General features: G+C 39.5%; 1 protein-coding gene across 2 annotated transcripts in view; it reads right to left on the reverse strand.

The window, feature by feature from the left end:
• Positions 1–20,733: 20,733 nt before the first annotated feature.
• Positions 20,734–26,611, reverse strand: part of LOC124615659 (V-type proton ATPase 116 kDa subunit a1-like) — a 245,611-nt gene continuing 239,733 nt past the window's right edge. For both annotated transcript variants that reach the window (XM_047143682.1, XM_047143681.1), the window contains exon 16: positions 20,734–21,215. In XM_047143682.1, the coding sequence (XP_046999638.1) occupies positions 21,116–21,215 (100 nt within the window). In that variant the 3' untranslated portion in view covers positions 20,734–21,115. The remainder of the gene's footprint in view (positions 21,216–26,611) is intronic.

Here is a 26,611-nt window from a genome sequence, read left to right on the forward strand (position 1 = left end):
ACAGAGGATGGTCATCCGGTTCCTGCATGGGCACGTCTCCTGGTGGCATCCGTTCCTGTGCTGGCATCGCGATGACGGTGAGACGGCTGCGTTGTGAGTATTGAGAGATGCCAAGATCCCGAGCGTCAGGTAGAGCTGAAGGTGGTGTAGCAGCATTCGGAACAGGCGTTGCCAGCACACGAGGCCGAAGCTGGTCCGAATGACGCACTGCAACACCCGTGTCCATCTGGATTTCATACAGGCGTCTGCCACGGTGTCGTAAGATGCGGCCCGGGCTCCATTTTGGCCGCCTGCCATATCCCCGTACCCAGACGAGGTCGTTGGCGGTGAACCGGCCAAGTGAAGGCACCCACAGTCGTGAGGTGGAAGACCACAGAAGATGAAGTAGCGTGCGGGGCTGTCGGCCATGTAAGAGCTCAGCCGGGCTGTGGTCGCCCATGGGGGTGAAACGGTAAGACATCAGAAACTGTAGAAGCGCATCAGCAGCAGCAGAAGAAGTCAGAAGTTTCCGCATCTGAGCCTTAAATGTGCGGACCAGTCGTTCAGCCTCACTGTTGGATTGTGGATGGAACGGCAGGGCTGTGACGTGCATACCGCCATGACGAGCACAAAAATTCGCAAATTCGGAAGAGGCAAATTGCGGACCATTATCAGTAACAAGAGTAGAGGGGAGGCCTTCCAAAGAAAAAATGCGAGCAAGAGCACTGGTGGTTGCCGCGGTGGTAGGCAACGTGCAACGGACAATGGAAGGAAAGTTAGAGTAGGCGTCAATTATGAGGAGCCAATAAGTACCTAAAAAGGGTCCCGCAAAGTCAGCATGAATGCACTCCCAGGGCTTCCCAGGCGAAGGCCACGGTGACAAAGATGACTTCGGGGCAGCGGCCTATGACGCACAAGAGCCGCAGGCAGCGACCACGTGTGCTATTTCAGAGTCGATGCCAGGCCAGTACACATGACGGCACGCCAGAGATTTTGTGTGAGACATACCCCAGTGCCCTTGGTGAAGGAGGCGCAAGACCGAAGCACGCAAAGACGCAGGTACCACAACACGTGGCGAATCATTGTCAGTGGAAAGGAGGATAACACCATCCCTAGCCGTGAGGTGGTAGCGCAAAGCGTAGTAGTTCCGCAACGGATCAGAAGTCTTAGCGGATGGGCGATCTGGCCAACCCTTCTGAATACAGCATAAAACCCGGGAGAGGGTAGGGTCAGAACCCGTAGCAGCCGCCAGCCTGTCCCCAGTGATGGGGAACCCGTCCACAACCCGTTGCTCGGCAACATCCAGATGGAAACACAAAAGTTCGTCCCTATCGAATGCCTGATCAGGACCCATGGGAAGGCAAGACAGAGCATCAGCATTTGCATGTTGAGCCATTGGCCAGAAATGAATCTCATAATTGAAACGAGACAAGTAAAGAGCCCAACGCTGGAGGCGGTGTGCAGCCTTGTCAGGAAGTGACGTTGATGGATGAAACAAGGAAACAAGTGGTTTGTGATCCGTAACAAGATGAAATTTTGAGCCATAGAGAAAAACACCAAACTTATGAAGAGCATAAATAATGGCCAAAGCTTCTTTCTCAATTTGAGAATACTTCTGTTGGGTATCTGTGAGCATTTTGGAGGCATAAGCAATGGGTTGTTCCGAACTGTCAGAAAAACGGTGCGCAAGGACTGCACTGACCCCATATTGAGAGGCGTCTGTGGCAAGAACAAGATGTTGGCCAGGTCGATAAGTAGCCAGGCACGGGGCCTGTTTCAGCATAGTTTTCAATTTCTGGAAAGCCGCATCGCATGACGCGGACCAGTGAAAAGGCACGTTTTTATGCAACAGGCGATGCAACGGCTGAGCCACCGAAGCCGCAGACGGTAAAAACTTGTGATAGTATGCTATTTTCCCCAAGAAGGCCTGCAGTTCCATAACAGATGTAGGGCAAGGAAGGGCATCGATCGCAGCGTCAGTTTGCTGAAGCAGACGAATACCATCCCAAGAGAGTTGAAACCCCAAGTACGTGATAGATGCCTGAAAAAATTGTGATTTCTGAAGATTACACTTAAGACCGGCAGTCTGTAAGACATGAAAAAGTGTGCGGAGATTTTGAAGATGTTCTTCAGTGGTGGAGCCAGTGACAACAATGTCGTCCATGTAATTGTTACACCCAGGGACAGGGAGCAATAATTGTTCCAAGAATCGCTGAAAGAGAGCAGGGGCGCTAGCAACCCCGAACGGCAAGTGTTGGTATTGACAGAGGCCAAAAGGCGTGTTAAGGACCAGAAACTGCCAGGAAGCAGCGCCGAGAGGAAGTTGATGATAAGCTTCTGACAGGTCAATTTTAGAAAAATACTGGCCTCCAGCAAGTTTAGTGAACAGTTCTTCAGGACAGGGCATAGGATAAGTGTCGATGAGGCATTGAGCATTTACAGTGGCTTTGAAATCGCCACAGAGACGAATATCACAATTTGGCTTAGCAATGACAACAACAGGAGAGGACCACTCACTGGAAGTGACAGGAGGCAAGACCCCTGAAGTAGTGAGACGATCCAACTCCCGTTTTACCCGATCACGAATGGCCACAGGAATGGGCCTAGCCCGAAAAAAAACTTAGGCCGAGCAGTGGGTTTGAGCGTGATATGAGCTTCAAAGTCGTTTGCACGGCCTAACCCAGGAGAAAAAAGGGACGAAAATGTCGTCGACAAGGAATCCAGTTGAGCATAAGGAATAGCATCAGAGACAATATTGACAGAGTCATCTATGGAGAACCCAAAAACGCGAAAGGCATCGAAACCAAAAAGATTTTCTGCATTGCTCTGGTCGACCACAAATATGGGAACAGTGTGAACGACGGATTTGTAAGATACCTCAGCATGAAACTGTCCCAAGAGAGAAATCTTCTGTTTATTGTACGTCCGTAATTGCCGAGTGACAGGTGACAGGAGTGGAGAACCCAACTGAAGATACGTCTGAGAATTAATTATAGTGGCAGCAGAACCAGTATCCAGCTGCATGCGAACATCTCGACCAAGGATTTGGGCAGTGAGGAATAACTTCCCTGAAAGGGAAGAAGTGCAATTGACAGACAACACAGAATCAGAATCAGCGTCATGTTCATGATAATAATAATAATAATAATAATAATTTTATTGTCATTCGGCCATTACAGCAATAGACAACGTCATATACATACTAAAATACAATTAATAGTTTGAAAGAAACAACGGGTTTCTTGTTAACATTATAGTATTGTATTACAGTTGATAAATTCTCTTATGTCATAGAATGGGTGGAGGACTAGCCAGTCATGAATTGTTTGTTTGAATAATTGTTCAGGTAATTCTTGAACAGATTGAGGAAGTTTATTAAATAATTTGTACCCCATGATTTCGTAGCTGTTGAGTGACTTTGACAACCTGTGGTAAGGAATATAGAGGCACCTATTCCTTCTTGTATTGTGGCTGTGTACATTTTCTCTGGTTTTTGTTTCTGGTAATTTCTTCTTCGTATAAATTAGAACATAGTATATGTACAAGTTTATAACAGTCATGATTTTCTGTTCACAGAACAATGGTTTACAGTGTGCCTTATATGCAGAACCAGTGATTATCCTAATAGCTTTTTTTTGCAGTATTAATATGTCGTGTACACAGCTAGAGTTCCCCCACAAAATAATTCCATATGTTATTATACTCTGAAAGAATGAAAAATAGGATGTTCTAACATATTTTTCAGGAACACAATCCATAAGTCGCCTTAACAGGTAAATAACTCTAGACAATTTACCACTAATATATTGTACATGTTGACCCCAAGATAATTTATCATCAATGTATACCCCCAAAAATTTGACATAACTTGGATCGTCTGACAGAAGCTTGTCTCTAAGACTACAGACCATCTGCTGTGTTTTGTTTTCATTCAGCAGGAATCCATTTGCCTTGAACCAATAGGATGCTTGGTCAATTGTCTTTGCTGCACAAGTTTTAAGGCTATTGAAATCCTCACTAGCATGAAGAAATGTTGTATCATCTGCATACAACACAGTGGTGGACTTGATAAATGACGGCAGATCATTTATCATTATCAGGAACAAAAAGGGGCCCAGCACAGATCCCTGCGGAACACCTACCTTGACTTGCTCTATACTCGACATTTCTCTCCCTACACAAACAACTTGCTTACGATTCTGAAGATATGATTTCATTAATTTAAGGCTGTTATGTCTAATGCCATAGAATTCCAGTTTTTCTAGGAGTGGCTTATGCTTTACACAGTCAAAAGCTTTGCTTAGATCACAAAATGTGAGTTGAGCATAGCCCTTATCCTCAAACACTTGATGTAAGTATTTGACTACAAAGTCTATAGCATCCACAGTAGACAACTTTTTCCTAAAACCATACTGAGATTCACTAATTATTCCTAATTTTTCAAAATAGACAGATAGCTGTTGGTAAATTACACATTCCAGTATTTTAGAAAAAGCTGAGACTATGGAGATTGGTCTGTAACTGCAAGGTGAGTCCATATCTCCCTTTTTATATATTGGAATTACCCTAGCCACTTTGAGTTCTTCGGGAAAATATCCTTCAGATATGCATTTATTTATACAGAATGTTAAGGGGTACACAATATAGTCTATTACTTTCTTTAGTAAATTACAGGATATGTCGTATATATCTACACTGTCTGAAGATTTCATCTGTTTTCCAATGCTTAGGACATGACTAGGTGAGACCTCGGAGAACATAAACGTACCTGTGTCTGTTGGTGTTCTGCAAACATTTTTAGAAAGTAACTCTGATGAATTGGTATCAGGTTTGATTATAGTATTTCCTACATTTTCAGCAGATTTAATAAAGAAATCATTGAATTTTTGGGGACTTATATTAATTTTTTTGCTTCTTACATCTTTAGCAACACCATTTATTAATTTCCATGCAGCTTTGCACTTATTTGTGGAATTATCAATGGTATTGAAATTATGTGCTTTTTTGGCTTCCACGATGGCTTTTTTATACTCATTCCTGCATTTTATGTAGGCTAATCTGGCATGTTCTGTTTTCTGATTGCTACATATATTGTGCAACACCATAACTTGGTTTTTCATACTTGATAATTGTTTAGTGAACCATGAATTTTGTCTGTTTGTAGCCCTGTTTGTAAAGCCTTTGTCAGTTAATTTGCATTTCTTTATGGGGATATTGTCATTAAATTGTGTCAGAAATGTTTTAAAAAATCTCTCAAATAATAGTTTCCCTGACAAATCAGCACTAAGACTATAACTTGTGTCACCATGACATTGGTTGAACCAGTCTCTCTCAGCAAGGGACTTACAGAGCTGAACAATTTTGTCATCTGTGACAGGCCTGGTGATTATAACTTTTGGGACAGGCTTAGGAATATTACTATTATCAATACAGAACCTACTTGTATAGTTTAAAGATACAGAGTCATGATCTGAAAATGGAAACGCTGTAACAGCACATGATTCTTCTGTAGTTTTAAAGTTGACAAAAATATTGTCAAGACATGCTTTATCTCTTGTGGGCCTGTTATTGATTGAGTGCAAATTGCACTGTTTTAAAAGGTTTTTCAACTCAGTCACAGTACGTTTATGTGTTGTTATATCAAAATCTGCATTCAGATCTCCACCAATTACTATGTCATAATGCAACCATCTGGTCCCTCTTAGTACATCTAACAGCATGTCCAATTTTTCTAGAAATACATTGATGATACCCTTAGGTGACCTGTAAAGGGATACTATTACTAACTTAAGACTGTCCATAACTATACCAGTGGCTTCAAAGTTCTGTTCCTCACATAAATAATCTAGGTCCAACTTAACAATGGAGCAACTGAATGACTGATTAATATATATTGCCACACCACCTCTTATATGCAGTTTTCTACAGTAACTATTTGCTACATTATAGTTATCAAGTTTGACAACTGTAAGTACACTCTCAGTAACCCAATGTTCACTCAGACAGAAAATATCAAATTTGTTATCTAGTCCAAAACTGTTTACAATAAATTCTTTATCTATTAGTCCTTGAACATTCAGATAGCAAATTTTAAGATCATAATTGTTGTTTATTTTAGATTGAACGTTTTGGTGAGGTGTTGTGAAATTTGTTACACTACTTATCTCCTGGGCTGCTTCATCCTGCTGCCTTCCACTAAAAAATCATTTAGACGGACAGGAGGTGCTGTTTTCCGTCTACACGTAACACTTGATGCTGCTTCTCCTGCTGCAATTCTCATTTCTCCTTTTAGAGGCACTATAGTTACTGTTGCTGGTGAAACTTCTGCTGTTGATGCTACTGTTACTTCCTTTTCCACTGCTGCTACTGATAATGCCACTGAACATCATGTATGCGGTCGGATTTGCAAAAGGAAGACACATGACCTTTCTTTTTGCAATTGTGACACACAGCCCAACGTTGGGGACAATCCTCGCTTGAATGTTTCGTAAAACACCGCGGACATGAAGGAAGTTGCCGGGGGTTTTGCTGCAGTTTCTTAGCGGGTTGTTTACGGTTAGGCTGAGGCTGCGCGTGGGAGCGCACTGCGGCCAAGTCGGCCGGCGGGGACCCGCCGCACGCGTCGTCAACAGCGCACAGAGGTTGTATTTCCCCGACATCACCCCACGCCTCTATTTGCGCCCCAGCGCGCAAGAAATTTCAAAAGACTGCGCAATGGAGAGAACTTCATCTAGAGTCGGATTTGCCAACTGAAGGGCCCGTTGCCGAACTTCTTTGTCGGGCGCCGATCGGATAATAGCATCCCATACCATGGAATCGGCATAGGATTCTTTGTGAACGTCAGTAACAAATTGACACTTTCGGCTGAGGCCATGAAGTTCAGCAGCCCAAGTGCGATAGGACTGATGTGGCTGTTTGTGACAACGATAAAAGGCAACACGAGGGGCTACCAAATGCGTTTGCTTTTGAAAATAAACAGACAGAAGTGAGCACATATCAGCAAAGGACAAAGACGCAGGATCCTTCAAAGGAGCCAATTGCGACAACAACCGATACATTTGAGGTGAAATCCAGGAAAGGAACAGAGACTTACATGGTTGTTCGTCCATGACATGAAATGCCAAGAAGTGCTGTCGAAGACGTTTTTCATAATCAGACCAGTCTTCCGCCGTCTCGTCGTAAGGAGGAAAAGGAGGTTTAGCCAACGACGAGAAACGCCCCGCATTTGACGCAGCGACGAAATCGCAAATCGCCGCTGTTAGAAGCGTTTGCTGTTCGAGGAGATTTTGCAATAGTTGCTCGACAGTAGCCATGGAAACCTGTGGGTCAACGGTGAAAAGGAAAAATCCCATCCTCGTCGCCAATTGGTATAACGTCAAGTTTAACACATATATTTCAGAACGACACAACACATATAGGTCACAGGGTAAGTTGACAAGCAAGACATGTATACACGTTAGCATTCGAATGAGCACTGAGTCCCAGTCTAGCGGCCGCTGCTCGGCTGGCCGCTTAGGTGGCGCAGCTGCAGCATGGCTAGCAGACAGCGCCACCGCACGTAGAGGACGCGCGTAATTGCGCGGCGGCGCTTTGAATGATCGGCTAGTCACAACAGTTACTTTCAACAGTGTGGCTTGTTTTGTTTGTGAACTGGTTACCACAGAATTTCCTTTTATTGAATTTCTTGATGCGTGGCATAGTTCGTATTTATTGCCCCCTAAAGAATATGTACTTCCACAAATATATAGCACTTGGGCAACAAACATTCAGTAACACATGAACAAACTGCTTCAGTGAAACAAAAGTAAATACTAGCAAAGATGATCATTTACAGACACTAGAAACCTGCACTGTTACCAACATATACAATATATCATACGTATAATCACTGGAAACAGGAAGTCCACAGTTCTTTTCGAAATAATACTGGTTTCTGTAACAGAAATAAAGGGGGTCTGGCAGCATACATGAAAGAATTTAATAAAGTCTTAAAAACATATCAATTTTTTCGCCATTTATAAGTACCCTGTATCATTAAAAAGTATTTGCACAGTATCCACCCACAGAATAAGGTGTGAGAGCAGCTGTTACAGAGGTATGAAGCTGTACAATGATGGTTAGCCACACTGTCGAAGTGTTCTTGAAAATAGTTAAAGTATAATAGATTTACCTGGACACTAATGATTCTTTGCATCCACATTTACACACGTGTTGACTTACCACAAATCTGAGATTTGAAGTTGTAAAGATGATTGTAGTTTAAAAAGCCAGAATGTAGCTCCTTATGGTAAAGACAAATCTAATCATTTTTGGTTTACCACCTCAATAAATCTGAGAGACTTATACTATTTTGATTACTGATATAAAAGTACAAAAGGGCAGCTACATCAGGGTAATTAGGATATTGTCTGGTTAAGGAGAACTACTCTTTCTCATATTCTTCACTACAAAATGAGAAACAATGAACATGAAAATACCATACAAAGAGAGCAAAAAAATGCAAACAGGAGAAATTATTTACAAGAAATAGGACATAATGAACAAAGGAATGGTCGGTTGAACATACACAAATATTCCCAACCCAGTGTGTTATGTCTGACTCGATCCTTTGTCTGACCAAACTGGATTAATTGATGGAAATTCATTTAAAAAATAGAAACAGATTTTGTTTTAAAAGACTTTAAGCATGGAAAATCATGGTAATAGAAATAAAAATAAACCTGTTATTATTCAAACAATATTTTGTTGATATGTGATGTTGTAATTAAGTATCTTGAGCTACACATCTTTCATCCAAGTGGGGGGGTCTGTGGTGTAAAACAGGATTCTTAGGATAACACATTCCACTTTTATCCTCTCAGGCTGACAAAAGATATTTGTGAGAAGTGAAAATGTAGGTTTCATAGTTGTTAAGTGTACAATGTCCCTCTAACAAACAAGTTCAAGGTGCCGTATTTTACTGAAACTGAAACTGAGCCAGTGGGACTCACTTCACCTGTTGTGGAGAAACCTGCTTTGTCCTGTGTCAAAAAGAGGCAAACACAAATGGCTAGGGATCTATTAATTACCAGCAGTTCAAACATAGGGCACAAAATGGCATTCCATAGGGAAATGGCAGTGAGGGATGGGAAGGAACAACAAGTACACACAATACCTAAGCCTGGAGGCCTCATTCAGCACATTGAAGAAGCTATTATGGCTGCCACTGAGTGAACTGGGTGCAACCAATTACAGATTGTGATGCACCCTGAAACAAACAAAGATTGTTGCCTGGGCTCCAAGATCATACTTAGATCGTTCCAGCAACTAGCAGAAAATTTTGAGGATAGCAGCTTTGCTCATGGAGTTTCAATGAAGCTCACAGTTTGCAGCATTGTCCCCAGAACAGATCATGGCTGCTGGATCTGAGTCAAGTGGAAGGCTTGAACCACAGACTCCAAGAGTGCTGTAACAAGTTAGGCTGTTACTTCCTAGACTTGCGCTACAGGATTGAGAGCTGCAAAGTTGCCCTAAACCTGTCAAGTGAGCACTACACATCAGAAGCAATTACCCAAGTAGCTGATTGTGTGTGGGGTGCACACAAGGGGCAACTCTCCATCCAATCCAAATAGCAGTAGCTGTGGGAAACACAGAAGCATCAAACTCTGGTGGTTAACTGATGAAGTATTTGCAATGAAGTGCCAGAGTCTTAAGTATGCTTAAAAATCACTAAAGTTCATGTAATATTAGGTACAGATAGCTGGTGAAAACTGGAAGTTGGCAGTAGTAGATCTTATGAGAAAATTTAAGCTTATAGCAAAAGTATAGAGAAACGAGAAGTGGGTGTAGTGTATCTGTCACAGCAAACAAGAAACTCAAATCCACTGAGATGGAAACTGAGCTGCATTTGAGACTGTCTGAGCAAAACTCAGTATCAAGGGTGGGCATAAAATTATTATAGAGTCCTTCCATCAACCACAAGATTCTCCTCCTGATGTAACTGAAAACTTTAGAGAAAACCTCAGTTTACTTGTACATAAGTTCCCTAATCATACTGTAATCATTAGAGGAGACTTTAATCATCCAACAACCGGTTGAGAAATTAATAGTTTTATTAGTATGACAAGACATACTATGAAATGTTACTAAATGCCTTCTCTGAAAACTACCTAAAACAGATAGTTGCAGAAAAATTTAAATGTTTAGCAAAATAGACAGAGAAAGAAGTGTATTGTATCTCAATGAGGGACTTGAAACATTCAGCACATGGGAGGAGCATGTAGAGGAACTATGGATCAAGTTTAAAAGAACAGTTGACCATGCTTTGGATAGATATGTTCCCAGTAGAACAATTCATGACAGGAGGGATATTCTATGGTATACAGAAACTCTAAAGAAACTTCTAAAGAAACAGAGATTACTGCACAACATGTATAAAATAAAGCATACAGCTATAGTGAGAGATGCTTAATGAAATGTGTTTAGCAGTCAAGAGAGCTATGCATGAAACCTTCCATGACTACTGTAGCAGAATATTGTCAAATGACCTTTTACAAAATCTAAAGAAATTCTGATCATATGTAAAGGCTGCTAATGGCACTAAAGTTAGTGCCCAGTCACTCATGGACAAGACGGAAACTGAAATTGAGAGGAGCAAAGCAATAGCATAAATCCTTAACTCTTGTTGTCAAATGTTCCTTTGCAAAGGAAAACCCAGGTGTATTGTCCCCTTTCATTCTTGTACTACTGAAAAGCTGTATGAAATAGATATCAGTGTCAGTGGATTTGAGAAACAGCTGAAATCATTAAAATTGAACAAAGCCCCAGGACCCAGTTGGATCTCTACTAGATTCTACACCCACTTTGTGGCTTAGTTAGCTCCTATGTTAAATGCAACCTATCATAGATCCCTCAAACAAAAACCTGTGCCCAGTAGCTGGAAGAAAGCACAGGTCACAAATGTCTACAAGCAGCGTAGCAGAATTGATCCATGAAACTAAGGTCCAATAACCTTGACATCCATCTGTTGTAGACTCTTAGAACATATTCTGAGCTCAAACATAATGAGATATCTCCACGCCAACCAGCTTGAATTTCAAAAACTCATCTTGCAGTTTTCTTACATCACATCCTGAAAGCCATGGAGATGCAGTATTTCTTTATACCCCAAAACACATTTGACTCAGAAACACACCTACACTTATTATCAAAAGTACCCATCATATGGAGTATCAGACAAAACTACTACTGAAGATGCAGCAAGTTATATTGGATGAAGAGTCATCAGTAGATGTAGAAGTAACTTCAGGTGAAGCCCAGGGAAGTGTGCTGAGTCTTTTGCTGTTCACATTGTACATGATTTAGCAGTATTAATAATAACCTCAAACTTTTCGCAGATGAGACAGTTTTCTACAACAAAGTGCATTCTGAACGAAGCTGTACAGTCAGACTTGGATACGATTTCCAAGTGGTGCAATGACAAGCAACTTGCTTTAAATGTTAAAAATGTAAAACTGTGCACTTCACAAAATGGGAAAAACATAGTATCCTATAAATATAATACCAGTGAGTCATAGCTGGAACCTGTAAACTCATAAAAATACTTGGTTGTAACACTTAGCAGGAAAATGAAGTGAAACACTCATATAAGCTCAGTTGTGGGTAAAGCAGATAGCAGACTTCAGTTTATTGGTAGGAAACTAGGGAAGTGCAATCACTCTACAAAAAAGACTGTTTACAAATCAATTATGCGATCCATCCTAGAATACTGCTCAAGTGTGTGGGGCCCATACCAAGTAAGACTAGAAGGGGATACTGAACGTACCCAGGAAAGGGCAGTATGAATAGTCAACAGGTTTGTGCGACCCAAGGAACAGTGCCACTGAGCTGTTGAAAGAACCGAACTGGCAGACTCTTGAAGATAAACAGAAACTATTCCAAGAAAGCCTACTCACAAAATTTCAAGAACTTGCTTTAAATGATGACTCTAGGAGGATACGACAACTCCCTACATACCATTTCCAAAGGGGTCATGATAATAAGATTAGATTAATTACAGCCTGCAGGGAGGCATCTAAATACTCATTTTCCCTGCACTCCATATGTGAATGGAATGGAAAAAAGCCCTAATAACTGGTACGGTGGGATGTATCCTCTCCCATGTACTTCACAGTGGTCTGCAGAGTATAGATGTAAATGCAGATGTAGTAGATGCACACAGTCTCAGATTCTATTCCCGGTTTGTGACTGACATCAGCAAGGCATGATGGAGAACAAACCTCTCCACCTGCTGTGACAGAGCACTTGTTCTTTGAGCAGCTGACTTGCCAGTGTCTTTGAGGTCAAGGAACAAAAAGAGATGTGCAGAAATTAAAATGATCACAAACATCTGAAAAATTGTTATAACAACAGCCACTCTCTCTCAATTGTTAATGTCAAAGCACTACACGTATATGTTGTTACCTATCATGAGGTACAAAGTAATATAGACCTCACCTGTTCCCATAATTGAAGCACTACAAGAAAAACATTGTGAATAAAATACAGATGAGTTGACAAAAAACTGTTTATGTCACTAGTAGCTTAGACAGATTGGAGCTCTCTTTCCAACACCTACACATTGCAACAAAGTGAAGAAGTCCAAAGGCACAGATCCGTGTCACTGCATAGCACGGCAATGAAAGTAATTAACTTTGAGAACAGTGACTGGAAATTATTCATGAGGCAACGTTGGCACACACACACACACACACACACACACACACACACACATTGGAGTGACATATCCAAGTGCAAATAGTAAATATCTCCCACAGTCCACACTGTCAAGATACCAGTGGATGCAAATACATCAATTACTAAGACACATATCAGATATCGAGCGCTGCTTTCAGGAGATGGTGGACAGGCTTCAACAAAATGCTTGAAGAAATTGTGTTCCAAATATGATGTGGTACAGCAAACAAGTATCATTTTATTTAAAATCAGAAGATATTTTTGTTGTTGTTGTTGTGGTATTCAGTCCAGAGACGTTTGATGCAGCTCTTCATGCTACTCTATCCTGTGCAAGCTTCTTCATCTCCCAGTACCTACTGCAACCTACATCCCTCTGAATCTGTTTAGTGTATTCATCTCTTGGTCTCCCTCTACAATTTTTACCCTCCACGCTGCCCTCCAATACTAAATTGGTGATCCCTTGATGGCTCAGAATATGCCCTACCAACCAATCCCTTCTTCTAGTCAAGTTGTGCCACAAAACACCTCTTCTCTCCAATTCTATTCAATACCCACTCATTAGTTATGTGATCTACCCATCTAATCTTCAGCATTCTTCTGTAGCACCACATTTCGAAAGCTTCTATTCTCTTCTTGTCTAAACTATTTATCGTCCACGTTTCACTTCCATACATGGCTACATTCCATACAAATACTGTCAGAAACGACTTCCTGACACTTAACTCTATACTCAATGTTAACATATTTCTCTTCTTCAGAAACGGTTTTTCTTGCCATTGCCAGTCTACATTTTGTATCCTCTCTATTTCGACCCTCATCAGTTATTTTGCTCCCCAAATAGCAAAACTCATTTAATTCTTTAAGCGTCTCATTTCCTAATCTAATTCCCACAGCGTCGCCTGATTTAATTCAACTACATTCCATTATTTTCGTTTTGCTTTTGTTGATGTTCATCTTATATCCTCCTTTCAAGACACTGTCCATTCCGTTCAACTGCTCTTCCAAGTCCTTTGCTGTCTCTGATAGAATTACAATGTCATCGGCAAACCTCAAAGTTTTTATTTCTTCTCCACGGATTTTAATACCTACTCCGAATTTTTCTTTTGTTTCCTTTACTGCTTGCTCAATATACAGATTGAATAACATCGGGGATAGGCTACAACCCTGTCTTACTCCCTTTCCAACCACTGCTTCCCTTTCATACCCCTCGACTCTTATAACTGCCATCTGGTTCCTGTACAAATTGTAAATAGCTCTTCACTCCCTGTGTTATTATATCCCTGCCACCTTTAGAATTTGAAAGAAAGTATTCCAGTCAACATTGTCAAAAGCTTTCTCTAAGTCTACAAATGCTAGAAACATAGGTTTGCCTTTCCTTAATCTATTTTCTAAGATAACTCGTAGGGTCAGTATTGCCTCACGTGTTCCAAAATTTCTACTGAATCCAAACTGATCTTCCCTGAGGTTGGCTTCGACCAGTTTTTCCATTTGTCTGTAAAGAATTCGTGTTAGTATTTTGCAGCCATGGCTTATTAAACTGATAGTTCAGTAATTTTCACATTTTCTTTGGGATTGGAATTATTATATTCTTCTTGAAGTTGGAGGGTATTTTGCCTGTCTCATACAACTTGCACACTAGATGGTAGAGTTTTGTTAGGCCTGGCTCTCCCAAGGCTGTCAGTACTTCTAATGGAATGTTGTCTACTCCCGGGGCCTTTTTTCAACTTAGGTCTTTCAGTGCTCTGTCAAACTCTTCACACAGTATCATCTATATTCTCTTCCATTTCTATAATATTGTCCCCAAGAACATCGCCCTTGTATAGACCCTCTGTATAATCCTTCCACCTTTGTGCTTTCCCTTCTTTCCCTAGAACTGGGTTTCCATCTGAGCTCTTGATATTCATGCAAGTGGTTCACTTTCCTCCAAAAGTCTCTTTAATTTTCCTATAGGCAATATCTATCTTACGCTAGTGAGTGGTTTGCTTTTCTCCAAAGGTCTCTTTAATTTTCCTGTAGGCAATATCTGTCTTACCCCTAGTGATATGCACCTCTACATCCTTACATTTGTCCTCTCGCCATCCCTGCTTAGCCATTTTGCACTTCTTGTCAATCTCATTTTTGAAACGTTTGTATTCCTTTTTGCCTGATTCATTTACTGCATTTTTATATTTTCTCCTTTCATTAATTAAATTCAATATCTCTTCTGTTACCCAAGGATTTCAACTAGCCCTCATCTTTTTACCTACTTGATCCTCTGCTATCTTCACTATCTCTCAAAGCTACCCATTCTTCTTCTACTGTATTTCTTTCCCCCATTCTTGTCAATTGCTCCCTAATGCTCTCCCTGAAGCTTTCTACAACCTCTGGTTCTTTCAGTTTATCCAGGTCCCATCTCCTCAAATTCCCACCTTTTTGCAGTTTCTTCAGTTTTAATCTACAGTTCGTAACCAATAGATTGTGGTCAGGGTCCACATCTGCCCCTGGAAATGTCTTACAATTTAAAACCTGGTGCCTGAATCTCTGTCTTACCATTATATAATCTATCTGATACCTTCTAGTATCTCCAGGCTTCTTCCATGTATACAACCTTCCTTTATGATTCTTGAACCAAGTGTTAGCTATGATCAAGTTATGCTCTGTGCAAAATTCTACCCGGCAGCTTCCTCTTTCATTCTTTACTCCCATTCTATATTCACCTACTACAGTTTCTTCTCTTCCTTTTCCTACTATCGAGTTCCAGTCACCCATGACTATTAAATTTTCGTCTCCCAGCACTATATGAATAATTTCTTTTATCTCATCATACATTTCATCAATCTCTTCATCATCTGCAGAGCTAGTTGGCATATAAACTTGTACTATTGTGGTGGGCATGGGCTTCATATCTATCTTGGCCACAGTAATGTGTTCACTATGCTGTTTGTAGTAGCTTACCCGCACTCCTATTTTCCTATTCATTATTAAACCTACTCCTGCATTACCCCCATTTGATTTTGTATTCATAATCCTGTATTCACCTGACCAGAAGTCTTGTTCCTACTGCCACCGATCTTCACTAATTCCCACTACATCTAACTTTAACCTATCCATTTCCCTTTTTAAATTTTCTAACCTACCTGACATTCCACACTCCGATCCGTAGAATGCCAGTTTTCTTTCTCCTGATAACAAAGTCCTCCTGAGTAGTCCCCGCCCGGAGATCCGAATGGGAGACTATTTTACCTCCGGAATATTTTACCAAGGAGGACACCATCATCATTTAACCATACAGCAAAGCTGCATGCCCTCGGGAAAAATTACGGCTGTAGTTTCCCCCACAGAACAAGAGAAAAGAGAAATGCAACTCCCGTGTTAAAAGTGGGAAAAACAGACTGACAGCAGCACCTCAAATGGTATGGAGATGAACTAAAATATGAAAACATTGCGGGTTGCATCCCCCCATAGTTTACTTACGTTGTAGGTTTTTATTTTTATTTTCATTCTATTACCTTATTTTTCTGGGCGTGCAATGTAATTATTTTGGCTGGCATCATAATAAAGTAATTGAAACACAGCTATAGCACACTGTACTACAGCAGAGAGAAACCTGTTCAGTGATATTTTCAGTCTATTTTTGATGTTTGCATCTGACAAATAAGAAAACGTGATAGGAGCAATGACTGTCAGGAACAAACGTCAAAAATAGACTTTTAAATTGACATGCTTATATTGTTATCTATCAACATGTAAAAGCACCTGCATGTTTTATGGCTCATAAGAACTTGATGCAACACTTGAAACTGAGAGCAAGATGAAACAAGCTTGTGGTGTAAATAACTGAAGCAAAAGAAAAATAAGATTGTAGCAGCTAAACTGGACTACAAATATTCCTGAATAATGTCATTATTTTTATGTCATACAAGCTTCTGGATCAATGGAGAAAAAAAGCCTATTATTAAGAGAATAAGCAGCAGTTAAAGAGGTTCAATTAAGAAATATTTATCACAGTGTTAATTAATGAAGAATTCTAAAATTTGTTACAACTATGTTGCAGGACTATAAGTTCTGAGTAACTGCCCAGCAAACTTGCACTACTGACCATTAATTTCTTAAAAAGGTTCCTACATCTTACTACTGTAAATGCTTCAACACGAAAAAGAAAACATCAATGCCAAGTACCAAAAGCAGGATAGGTGGATAAAAACAGTGAAATGAAAACAAAACTTACTTTTTATTTCTCAAGCACACGAGAAAATTTTTATTTTAGTTGTTATAAAGCTTTAAACACTTTACTGATTTTGTCTTTAACAATACCAAGTCTTTTATTACTGATGGTGTGCTTCCAATCTTTCACATACTTGTAAATCAATAGAGGTACACATTGTCTTAAAATATACTGTTCAGAAAAATGGGCCTTGCAAAATGTTTTTCCTCTGGAAACTTAAACAGTGAATAGAATGTATTATCCAATTGTTCCTGGTGTCCACATTTATCTAAGAATGCATACAACTGACTATGAACATTTGCTACAAAGGACATTAAGCTGTCACTAGCATACAATAATTTTGGGTTTAAAGTCTTATATTCTATGAAACTTGTAAATAAATGATGCTCTGTGGGTGTTGGTGAGAACAGAGTTGTTTTATAGTCACTACAGTTGGTTTCAGATATTACACCCATCTTTTGTAGAATGTAACCAGCTACATATGCTAGTGCTTGTCTGTCCTTTCTTACATCAGCCCCACCACTACCAGCAGCAGCTTCATTATCAGCAAGGGCACAATATAAAGCACTTTGATCCATAATGGAATGGTCTGTTGTGGAGTCAAGAAAGTTGTCATAACTAGTTCTCAAAAATTGCCTTAAATTGCTTAATGGCATGCATCTATCATCCTCACAATTACCTAGTGACTTTGTAGGTAAGGACATGTTATTGACTATAACTGTTTTCAATGCTGCTTTGAACTGCAAGCAAGTTGGGTTGGTGTTTGCAACACAACAAAATACATTCTCCACTGGGTCTTGATTGAAAGCCCTCATGCTTAAAAAATTAAAGCCATTTTTTTTTAATCTGTTCCAAATGAACATCAGTGATCTTATTGCAGTTTGCCACCCACTTATGAAACTGAACATAGTTGTCTTATTTCTCCCTGTGCCTAGCTCCAACACTTTCCAATTTTCCATTTCCTATAACAGACTGTACCACATTTCAATATGTGGGGACTCTGCAGAGAGGGCACACTTATAAGATTTGCCATCTTGTGGATAACAATAGGAACTGTTCAGTGAATCAAATAAACAATCCATCTTTTCAACAAATTCTGCAATGTATATTGCCTCAGCAGGTAAGATATTAAACGCCACGTAAGTTTCAATAACTGCAGCAACTGTATGACTAAGCTGGGCTGCAGCTACCTTGACTTTCATTTTATTAAAAGAATCCTCTAATTCTAAATGATTCCTATGTAGTTTCAGCAATGTCTTAAACACCTTCTGCTGATCCAGAAGAAAAGCCTTGTGAATATATTCAAAACTAGCCTCTTTTTTAAACCCAAACTGTATTTTATTTCCTAGCAGAGTATTTTTAGTATTTTTTAATAGATGTGGGACATCATAAATGACTGCAATAGGTTCATCTCTGACTAAAAAATGAAATGGACTGGACTCGGCAGATTTCTCACAGCAGAGTCCCTTCAGTGCTCTCTGGTTGGTTGCACCCCGATCACAAACTGTACAAACTACCTTTAGCCCTATTTCTTGCAATTGCCTTATGACATTGGTAATAAGACTTTTTAATGTGATACTTGAAACTGAGTTGTGAGTGAAATAATAAGCAACAACCTGCTTCCTGCTTTTATGTATGCTTCCAACCATGAAAACTAATGCATGATTTGCATGAACATTTGATCTCCCTAAATGCCCTAAATCTTGAAATCCTGAAATTTCTTGTTTGCTTGCATTATAATACAACCCTCTTTCTAAAGACATTTCATCAAACAACAAAGCACAATATTTGTCACTGTTGTTCATTACTTCAACTTCTGCTTTCATTACATTCATGACCGAAGTATTCAATCCTGGTTCAAAAGGTATAGAAGACAATAGACATTTCAGATACCTCACAAAAGGAAGATAAAAATGAACAGACAAATATTTGTATAGGCAAGGACATTGTTTGTATAAGGATAAAGCAAATACTTTGTCCTCGGTTGTCCATCGCCCTGCATTTGCTGATCGATGAGCATTTCATAATTGGCTGTTTATGAAATCTTTGGCAACAGAGTTTAAATTAGATTCTATGACAGAGAAAGCATTGCTGTCATATAAATCTTTAAGTGCTTTCAGTTCTGATTTTTCATGATGTAGCTTTGCTTTCAGTTTTGATAGCCTTGTTAGAGTACTCCTACAAATCTTGTACATTTTTGATTTTGTTGGAGTTAAGTCTGCTTTTGAAACCCCTGTACCTAAAACCTCATTTTCCTCATTACAAAATGTTTCAGATAAGAATGTGTACTCACTATCTGCAGATTCATTTTGAGGGGAGATAAAAAATTTAAGAGGTGCATCACTCAATGAATTATTCTGCTCAGCACAACTAGTGCTAGGTAATTCTCTAACACCAGTTTCACCTCTGGTATTGGCACCAGTATAATAAAGATTTTCCATGGTACTACTAGTGCTTGGTAAGTCTAATTCACTATTAATACCAGTTTCAACTGATCCACTTCTGGTACAAACACCTACATGAGAACTACTTGCCACAGCACAACAAAGGCTTTGTAGTTCATTAACACCAGTTTCACTTCTGGTATTAGCAGTTGTAAAATGAACAGTTACCATAGCACCACTAGTGCTTGGTAGGCCCAATTCACTATTAACAACAGTGTCAACTGATTCACAACGGATTTTGGCAATGTCACAAGGAACACCTGTCACATGGTTTGGAAACACACCCCTGTTTAGCTTATGCCTACTTTTATTCATAAAATCTTCTTCGAAAAAATGATCTTCACAAACAAAATAAGAAGCACAGTTCGCATCTGGTGACAGTTTACAAACACTCTTCCACTTTAGAAGCAACTCTTGAGGTTGTTTTGGAAACCTGTAGAAATGCTTGTTGCAAATTTCCTCCGTTGAACCCACGTAATAGCCAGATGAACAGCTGGGGAACTTGCACGAGTATTTCAATGTCAATCTTTTGTGTTGAATATTCTGAAAGAAACATAAACGTCTCCATTAAATAAAACTACTACAGACATATCAAAGTTATGTAAATAAACAAACGGATACCACACTGCTTAATTCATGATAGAAGACAATACATTTCATTTATATGCTATGAGATTATTTAATGAAAAAGTAAATGTCTTACCTTACAATTAATTGTGGACATTTTTCAGCAGGAAATTTCTTCAATTTCACGGTGAGCTTTATGAATTTAAAGTAAAAAATCTGTTTATAATGAAAATGAGTAGTATGTAAATACGAAACAAATACAAAAACGACTGTAACCAAGGACCACAGGCTTCAGTGCAGAGCAAGACAATAGAATATTTCAAAACAACCACCATTGGAGTTTAGACAGCTCTCATTGGTCAATTCCAGCTTCGTTTGACCCCTAGCGCCTCTAGTGGTCTGGAATGGAACTATGTGGCTTGTTGCCTCTTCGCCCATATAGCTTTCACCCCCGGGGTTTCCCCTTGCTTTCAGCCGTTTGCAGTACCAGCACAGCAAGGCCGTTTTGGTTAGTGTTACAAGGCCAGATCAGTCAATCATCCAAACTGTTGCCCCTGCAACTACTGAAAAGGCTGCTGCCCCTCTTCAGGAACCATACATTTGTCTGGCCTCTCAACAGATACCCCTCCATTGTGGTTGCACCTACGGTACGGCTATCTGTATCACTGAGGCATGCAAGCCTCCCCACCAATGGCACGGTCCATGTTTCATAGTTTTAACAATTACAATATCAGAAGTCATAACAAATAATGATAGCAGATGTGTGGTTCGAAAATCAGGAGAAGGTGGGGGGAATAGTAAAATCATAATGTGTTGTTGCTTGCTGAGAGTGGTCACTTTTTATATTGTACATATTGTATAATGTTGTGCTGAGTTAACAAAGTTGATAAAGAGAAAATAAATAGTAAATTGTATAACAACACAAAATATTCTGACAAATAAAATTACTCTATTTTTTTATTACATTACAAGTTTTGCTAGTTTATTTGATGTGCCTGTTATCTTACATCGGTGCCAGTTACTCTTTTAATGTGAAAGAATTCCAAAGGATGGAGTTATCAAATGCAGATATTTATATTACAGTTTTGTTCTTATAAACAGTTTCTCTACGCAGTTCCAAAAATTTGCAACTGCTTCTCATTTTACCATAACATCTTACATGGAATAAATAAAACAATATTTTACACTGATACAGCACAGAATTTCTCTATGGTGCTTCGTTGTCCTCTTGTTCCAAAATAGATTTGAAGGAGAATGGTGTAAAAAGGTAGCCAGTACCTGTATAAAATTTGCTCATAAACTCCACCCTGCAACAAAAGAAGATTGTAGGTATTTACATCTGAGCTAAAATTTCATAAAGTAGGTGGAAATGAGCGTTTGGCGTCATTGGCCGGGAGGCCCCTCGCGGGGCAGGTCCGGCCGCCATATCGCAGGTCTTATTACATTCGGCGCCACATTGGGCGACCTGCACGCCGGATGGGGATGAAATGATGATGATCACAACACAACACCCAGTCCCTGAGCGGAGAAAATCTCCGACCCAGCCGGGAATCGAACCCGGGCCCAGAGGACGGCAATCCGTCACGCTGACCACTCAGCTACTGGGGCGGACATAAAGTAGGTGAACTAAAATAATAGGCAACAATTGGATACTGGTACTTCATGTAAAATTAAGAGGAATGATGTACAGTAATGGTCCTGGAAACTATTAGTTCCCAAGCTGTATAGTGAAGACCTGGCAGACAATTTTTTTGCAAATGATTCAGTTACCTGTTGTGAGAAACTATCTGAAAACAGCTGCACAGGTATCCATTCAGATCTTGATAAGATTTTAAAGAGGTGGAAAGCTTGTTTTAAATGTTCAGAAATGAAAAATTGTGCACTTCACAACACACATAAAAGAAGTATCCTGTGACTACAATGAGTCATAACTAGAATCAACCGACATACAAATATGTAGGCGCAACAATATTTACATAAATGAAATGGAACAGTCATATTGGAGCAGTCATAGATAAGGCAGGAGGCAGATTTCAGTGCATTGGCAGGATACTGGGAAAATGCAGTCAATCTACATCTACATCATACTCCGCAAGCCACCTAATGGTGTGTGGCCGAGGATTGTCAGTAAGCATCTGTATTGGCTCATTGTGGTCATTACATGAGATGTATGAGGGTAATCCCAAAAGTAAGGTCTCCTATTTTTTTTATAATTACATAGACCTGTTTATTTCTACAATGGTTTACATCAGTTTGCAGCTTGAACGTTTAGCTATTTTTCAACATAATCAACATTTCTGTCGATGCATTTTTGTAGACACTTTGGCAGTTTTTGTGTGCCCATGTCATACCAGCTCACCACCAGCTCTGCGGCTTTGGCGAAGAAGGATGCCGCCACTGGCATGATTGGTCTCAGGTGTAAAGTGGTATGCCCAGGTTTCACCACCCATGACAATCGAAGCCAGAAAGTTGTCCTGTTCAGCTGCAAGGCAGTGAAGAAATGCACGGGAAGCATCAACTCATTGCTGCATGTGGTCTCAGGTCAGCATACGTGGCACCCATCTTGCGCACACCTTCCGGTAATTCAATGTTTCTGTTAAAATTCTGTGAGTGGTGCTTCGGGAAACCTCAGGAACCAATGTGCAGAGATCATCCAGGGTGATCTGCTGATCTTCACACATGCTTTGCTCAACCTTCAACACTGTCTCCTCAGAAACGGATGGTCTCCCACTCCTTTGTTCATCATGAATTTTGGTCTAATAGGGATTCCAGATAGATGAAGAATACTCCAGAATCTGGGGAACAAGTGCCTTGTAAGCCATTTCTTTCTTGCGTGAGTTACATTTCCTTAAGGTTCTTCCGATGAATCTGAGTCTTGTGTCTGCTTTTCCCACTATCTGTTTTGTATGATCATTCCCCTTAAGGTCACTCTGGATAGTTACGCCTGGATATTTTATGGCAGATGCTGTCTCCAGCTGTTTGTCATCAATAGTGTAGTGGATTTCTTTTCCTATGTATGCGCAATATGATACATTTATTTACAGTATGTGTCGACTGACAGAGTCTGCACCATTCATCAAGTCCCTGCAGGTCATTCAGCAAATTCTTACTATATTCTGGCATTACTACTTTAGTATAAACAGCTGCATCATGTGCAAATAGCCTCGAAGAGCATCCTACAAAGGACTGTGCATGGCATCTTATAATACTGCTCAAGTACGTGGGGTCCATACCAAACAGGACTAACAGGGGGACGCAGAATGTATGGGAAGAAGGATTATATGAATGGTCACAGGTTTGTGTGACTCAAAGCAGAATGTCAGAAAACTGTTAAAAAACCTGAACGGGAAGATTCTTAAAGATAGATATTAATTATCCTTTGAAAGCCCACTTAAAAAATTGGGAATCAGTATTAAGTAAAGAATCTTGATAAAGTCTTCACCCCCTTTGTATTGCTCTCCTACATACTGTGAAGACAAAGGTAGACTAATTACAGCACGTGCAAAGTCATTAAAGCTTTCATTCTTCCTGTACATCATATGGCACTGGATTAGGAAGAAATGTTAACATGGAATCCAATTACATATCCCCTGCTACACACTACACAGTAATTTGCTGAGAATGAAAGTAGATGTAGATGTGTTGGAATATGCTAGGCACAGTATTTGTTGTCTCAAATCCTTTCGCAACCCACAGTAGCTGTTTTAGTATTGATAGGTGCTACATCAGCTATCAGAAATAATCCATTAGAAGGAATTCTAATGATTTAAATCAGATAAGGATGGAGTCCACAGAATTTGCCCGCTTCAACCTGTATACAAGCTAGTAACTTTACGCGAACGTGCCATTGATCACAAATGCTGAAATATGCAGTAGTGCCACCATGGACAAAGATCATCCTTCAGTGGATTGATAGTGGTATGTCATCCAAGTAATTAAAAAATTGTCTGGACAAGAATCCATTCAAAGCCACATGCAATGCAGACAGTACCCATACTTGAATCTCTCATGCCTTGAAGACTAAGAATTTCCACATTAATGTAGACCTCCTTTCTTATTTTTGCAGGACCAATTCAATACCTGATCTCATATACACCATGTATATAAACAAAATAAAAATAGGTGCAGAAAAGTATGATATATTTAAATGAGTCCAGTTTCTTTTGTTACAGTATTGAATGTATGGTCTGCAGTTGTCATATGCATGATATGTTTCTTCTGACTAGCAGCCTTGCCTAATACTCATGATTGTGTTATCAAAAAGAATGCTCTACTAACACAATGCTTTCCATAAAAAACATATGCCCCAACCAATTACGTGTTTTCCGGTCTGTGATAAGGGTAGCTCCTAATAACAGTTAAATAAATCGGCATTTATAACTGTTATGGAAAGGCATAAGATCATAGAAACTTCTGTATTACATTTAACATATTATGACCATCCATAGGATACTTAAATTTTAAGATGTTGTTCTTTCTACCGAAAAAGAATATAGCTACACTAATTAATATGCTTAATCTCTGAAAGGGTACACTATGGTCACTTTCATCTTTCTTGTATTTTTATTGATCCACTCAAATATTGAATGTACAGAACTGTACATGATATGGGACAAGTCAAGCAGATGATGAAAACACATATACATGCAACATTGTTACATATAGTATACATCACACAGAAGATATATCTACATCTACATCTACATCTATACTCCGCGAGCCACCTTACGGTGTGTGGCGGAGGGTACTTATTGTACCACTATCTGATCCCCCCTTACACATGTATTCTTACTCAATCATTCAATATACAGAAGTGCACAACATAATGAAGAATGTATATACATATAACACTGATTCGCTTGATATATATCTTGATATTGATCACACTAAAGAAAAGCTTATTATCAGCCAGTCAAATCATATAATGCAATGGAAAAAATCGATACATGAGGAAATGTAAAGGATCACATCAGATGAGGTAGTGTTGCAAGGACCAAATCAAAGAGAGAGAGTTGCTGTATGTGAGATAAACTTCTCATTATCAATGTGTGACATTGGAGATGATGCCATGCTCATGAAGATACAACAGAAAACTCTCAGTTATCCAGAAATTGATTATCCAGCTTGCAGATTATCCATGGGTAGGTTAGCAATGTTTGAAAAACTAAAATATGAGACATGAAGGAATTATTATAATTAAAATAAAGATTTTCATATAGAATAAAAATTTCTGGTTGTAGTGTGGATTCAGGTGCTTAAATAATAATGCCTGTGAACTGGGATTCCAGCAACTAAGTGACACATATATAGTGAAAGAAGCGTATTCAAAAGAACGAGAGGCAGAGGACTAAGTAACTGAGGAACTCATTATTAGTCACAGTGAGGTACTTAAATTCACTGATCTGTTATTAGTGCATGTAATACATGAAAACGAGAACTAGTGTCCAGGAAAAGGTGAATGCAAACAGAAACAGAAAAAAATTGAACAGTAATGTTCTGGAAGTGAGGTTAAATCGGGTGTTACAAAATACAGTGTGTTTTAAGCATAATTTTGCAAATAAGTTGCCAGTTTCTGGCAACTAATGCAAGAGTAATACAGGGGCTTTTCAAATGTGACATGTTGGACATTTTAGAGATACTGTAGAGTAAATAGCAGTTTCCGCTAAAAACATGTGTTTTCAATTATCCATGTTTTTCAGATATTTGAGAAATTTGCATTAACCTCAATAATTGGGTGCCTGTTTTAATTACATTTCGTGCCTGCTGTCATAGACAATGAACTGTTCTATATTTTTGGATAACCAGTGTTTGCTCCATAGTGATCTAAAAAAATGTGCTATTCGATTTTAATGCACTTTATCAGGGGTGGAAACAAATCCTAATAAAGTGCAGAGTTTGTTAACTGCATTTGTGTTAGTACAATAATTATAAAATTAGACTTTCATGCCATTGTATACTTGGAGACAAAATGGAAAGATGTGTTCCAAGAGATAATCAGGCAGGCAGTTGGGACACAAAAGAATAATTAAATAACATCTGAGCCTCACATACAAGAAATAATATTATCTCACATTAATTCTGAAAAGGAATAAATTATATGTCAAAATGTTTGAGGTTTCAGTGGCAGTGAGAGGTAAGAATCATAGAAAAACACAAAAGAGAAAATCTAATGCTGTAGTTGTATTAAGATGGATATAGATGTAGACACAGCGTAGGTGAATAAGGAGCAGCACATCAAAACGTACAATTCATACTCAGGTACAAAGATTGGAATTTCTCCCCCCCCCCCCCCCCCCCCCCTCTCACACCCTCTTCCTCATTCCCTTTCTCTCCCACTCTCTCTCTCTCTCTCTCCCTCTCTCTCTCTCTCTCTCTCTCTCTCTCTCTCTCTCTCTCTCTCTCTCTCTCCCCCCCCCCCCCCTCCCCCCCCCCACCCTCCCTCTCTCTTTCCTTTGCGCAATCATAAATGTCTCCTCCTTCCCATGATCTTCATCCTGCACACATTACATCCCCATATGCATATTTTACCGTATCCTTAGAAAACTGATATTCCTAACAGTACAAACTGTCAAATGCTGTAAATTAATGTACTCATATTAATACTCTTCTGCTTCTGCAGCTCTTGCTTGCTGACAGAATGCTCTGATGTACATGAAGACAATGTCATTAAGTGATTGTAGGATGATACAAGATGACTTGGACA

The sequence above is a fragment of the Schistocerca americana genome, chromosome 5 (genome assembly GCF_021461395.2).
Source record: "Schistocerca americana isolate TAMUIC-IGC-003095 chromosome 5, iqSchAmer2.1, whole genome shotgun sequence".
NCBI classification, from domain to species: Eukaryota; Metazoa; Arthropoda; class Insecta; order Orthoptera; family Acrididae; genus Schistocerca; species Schistocerca americana.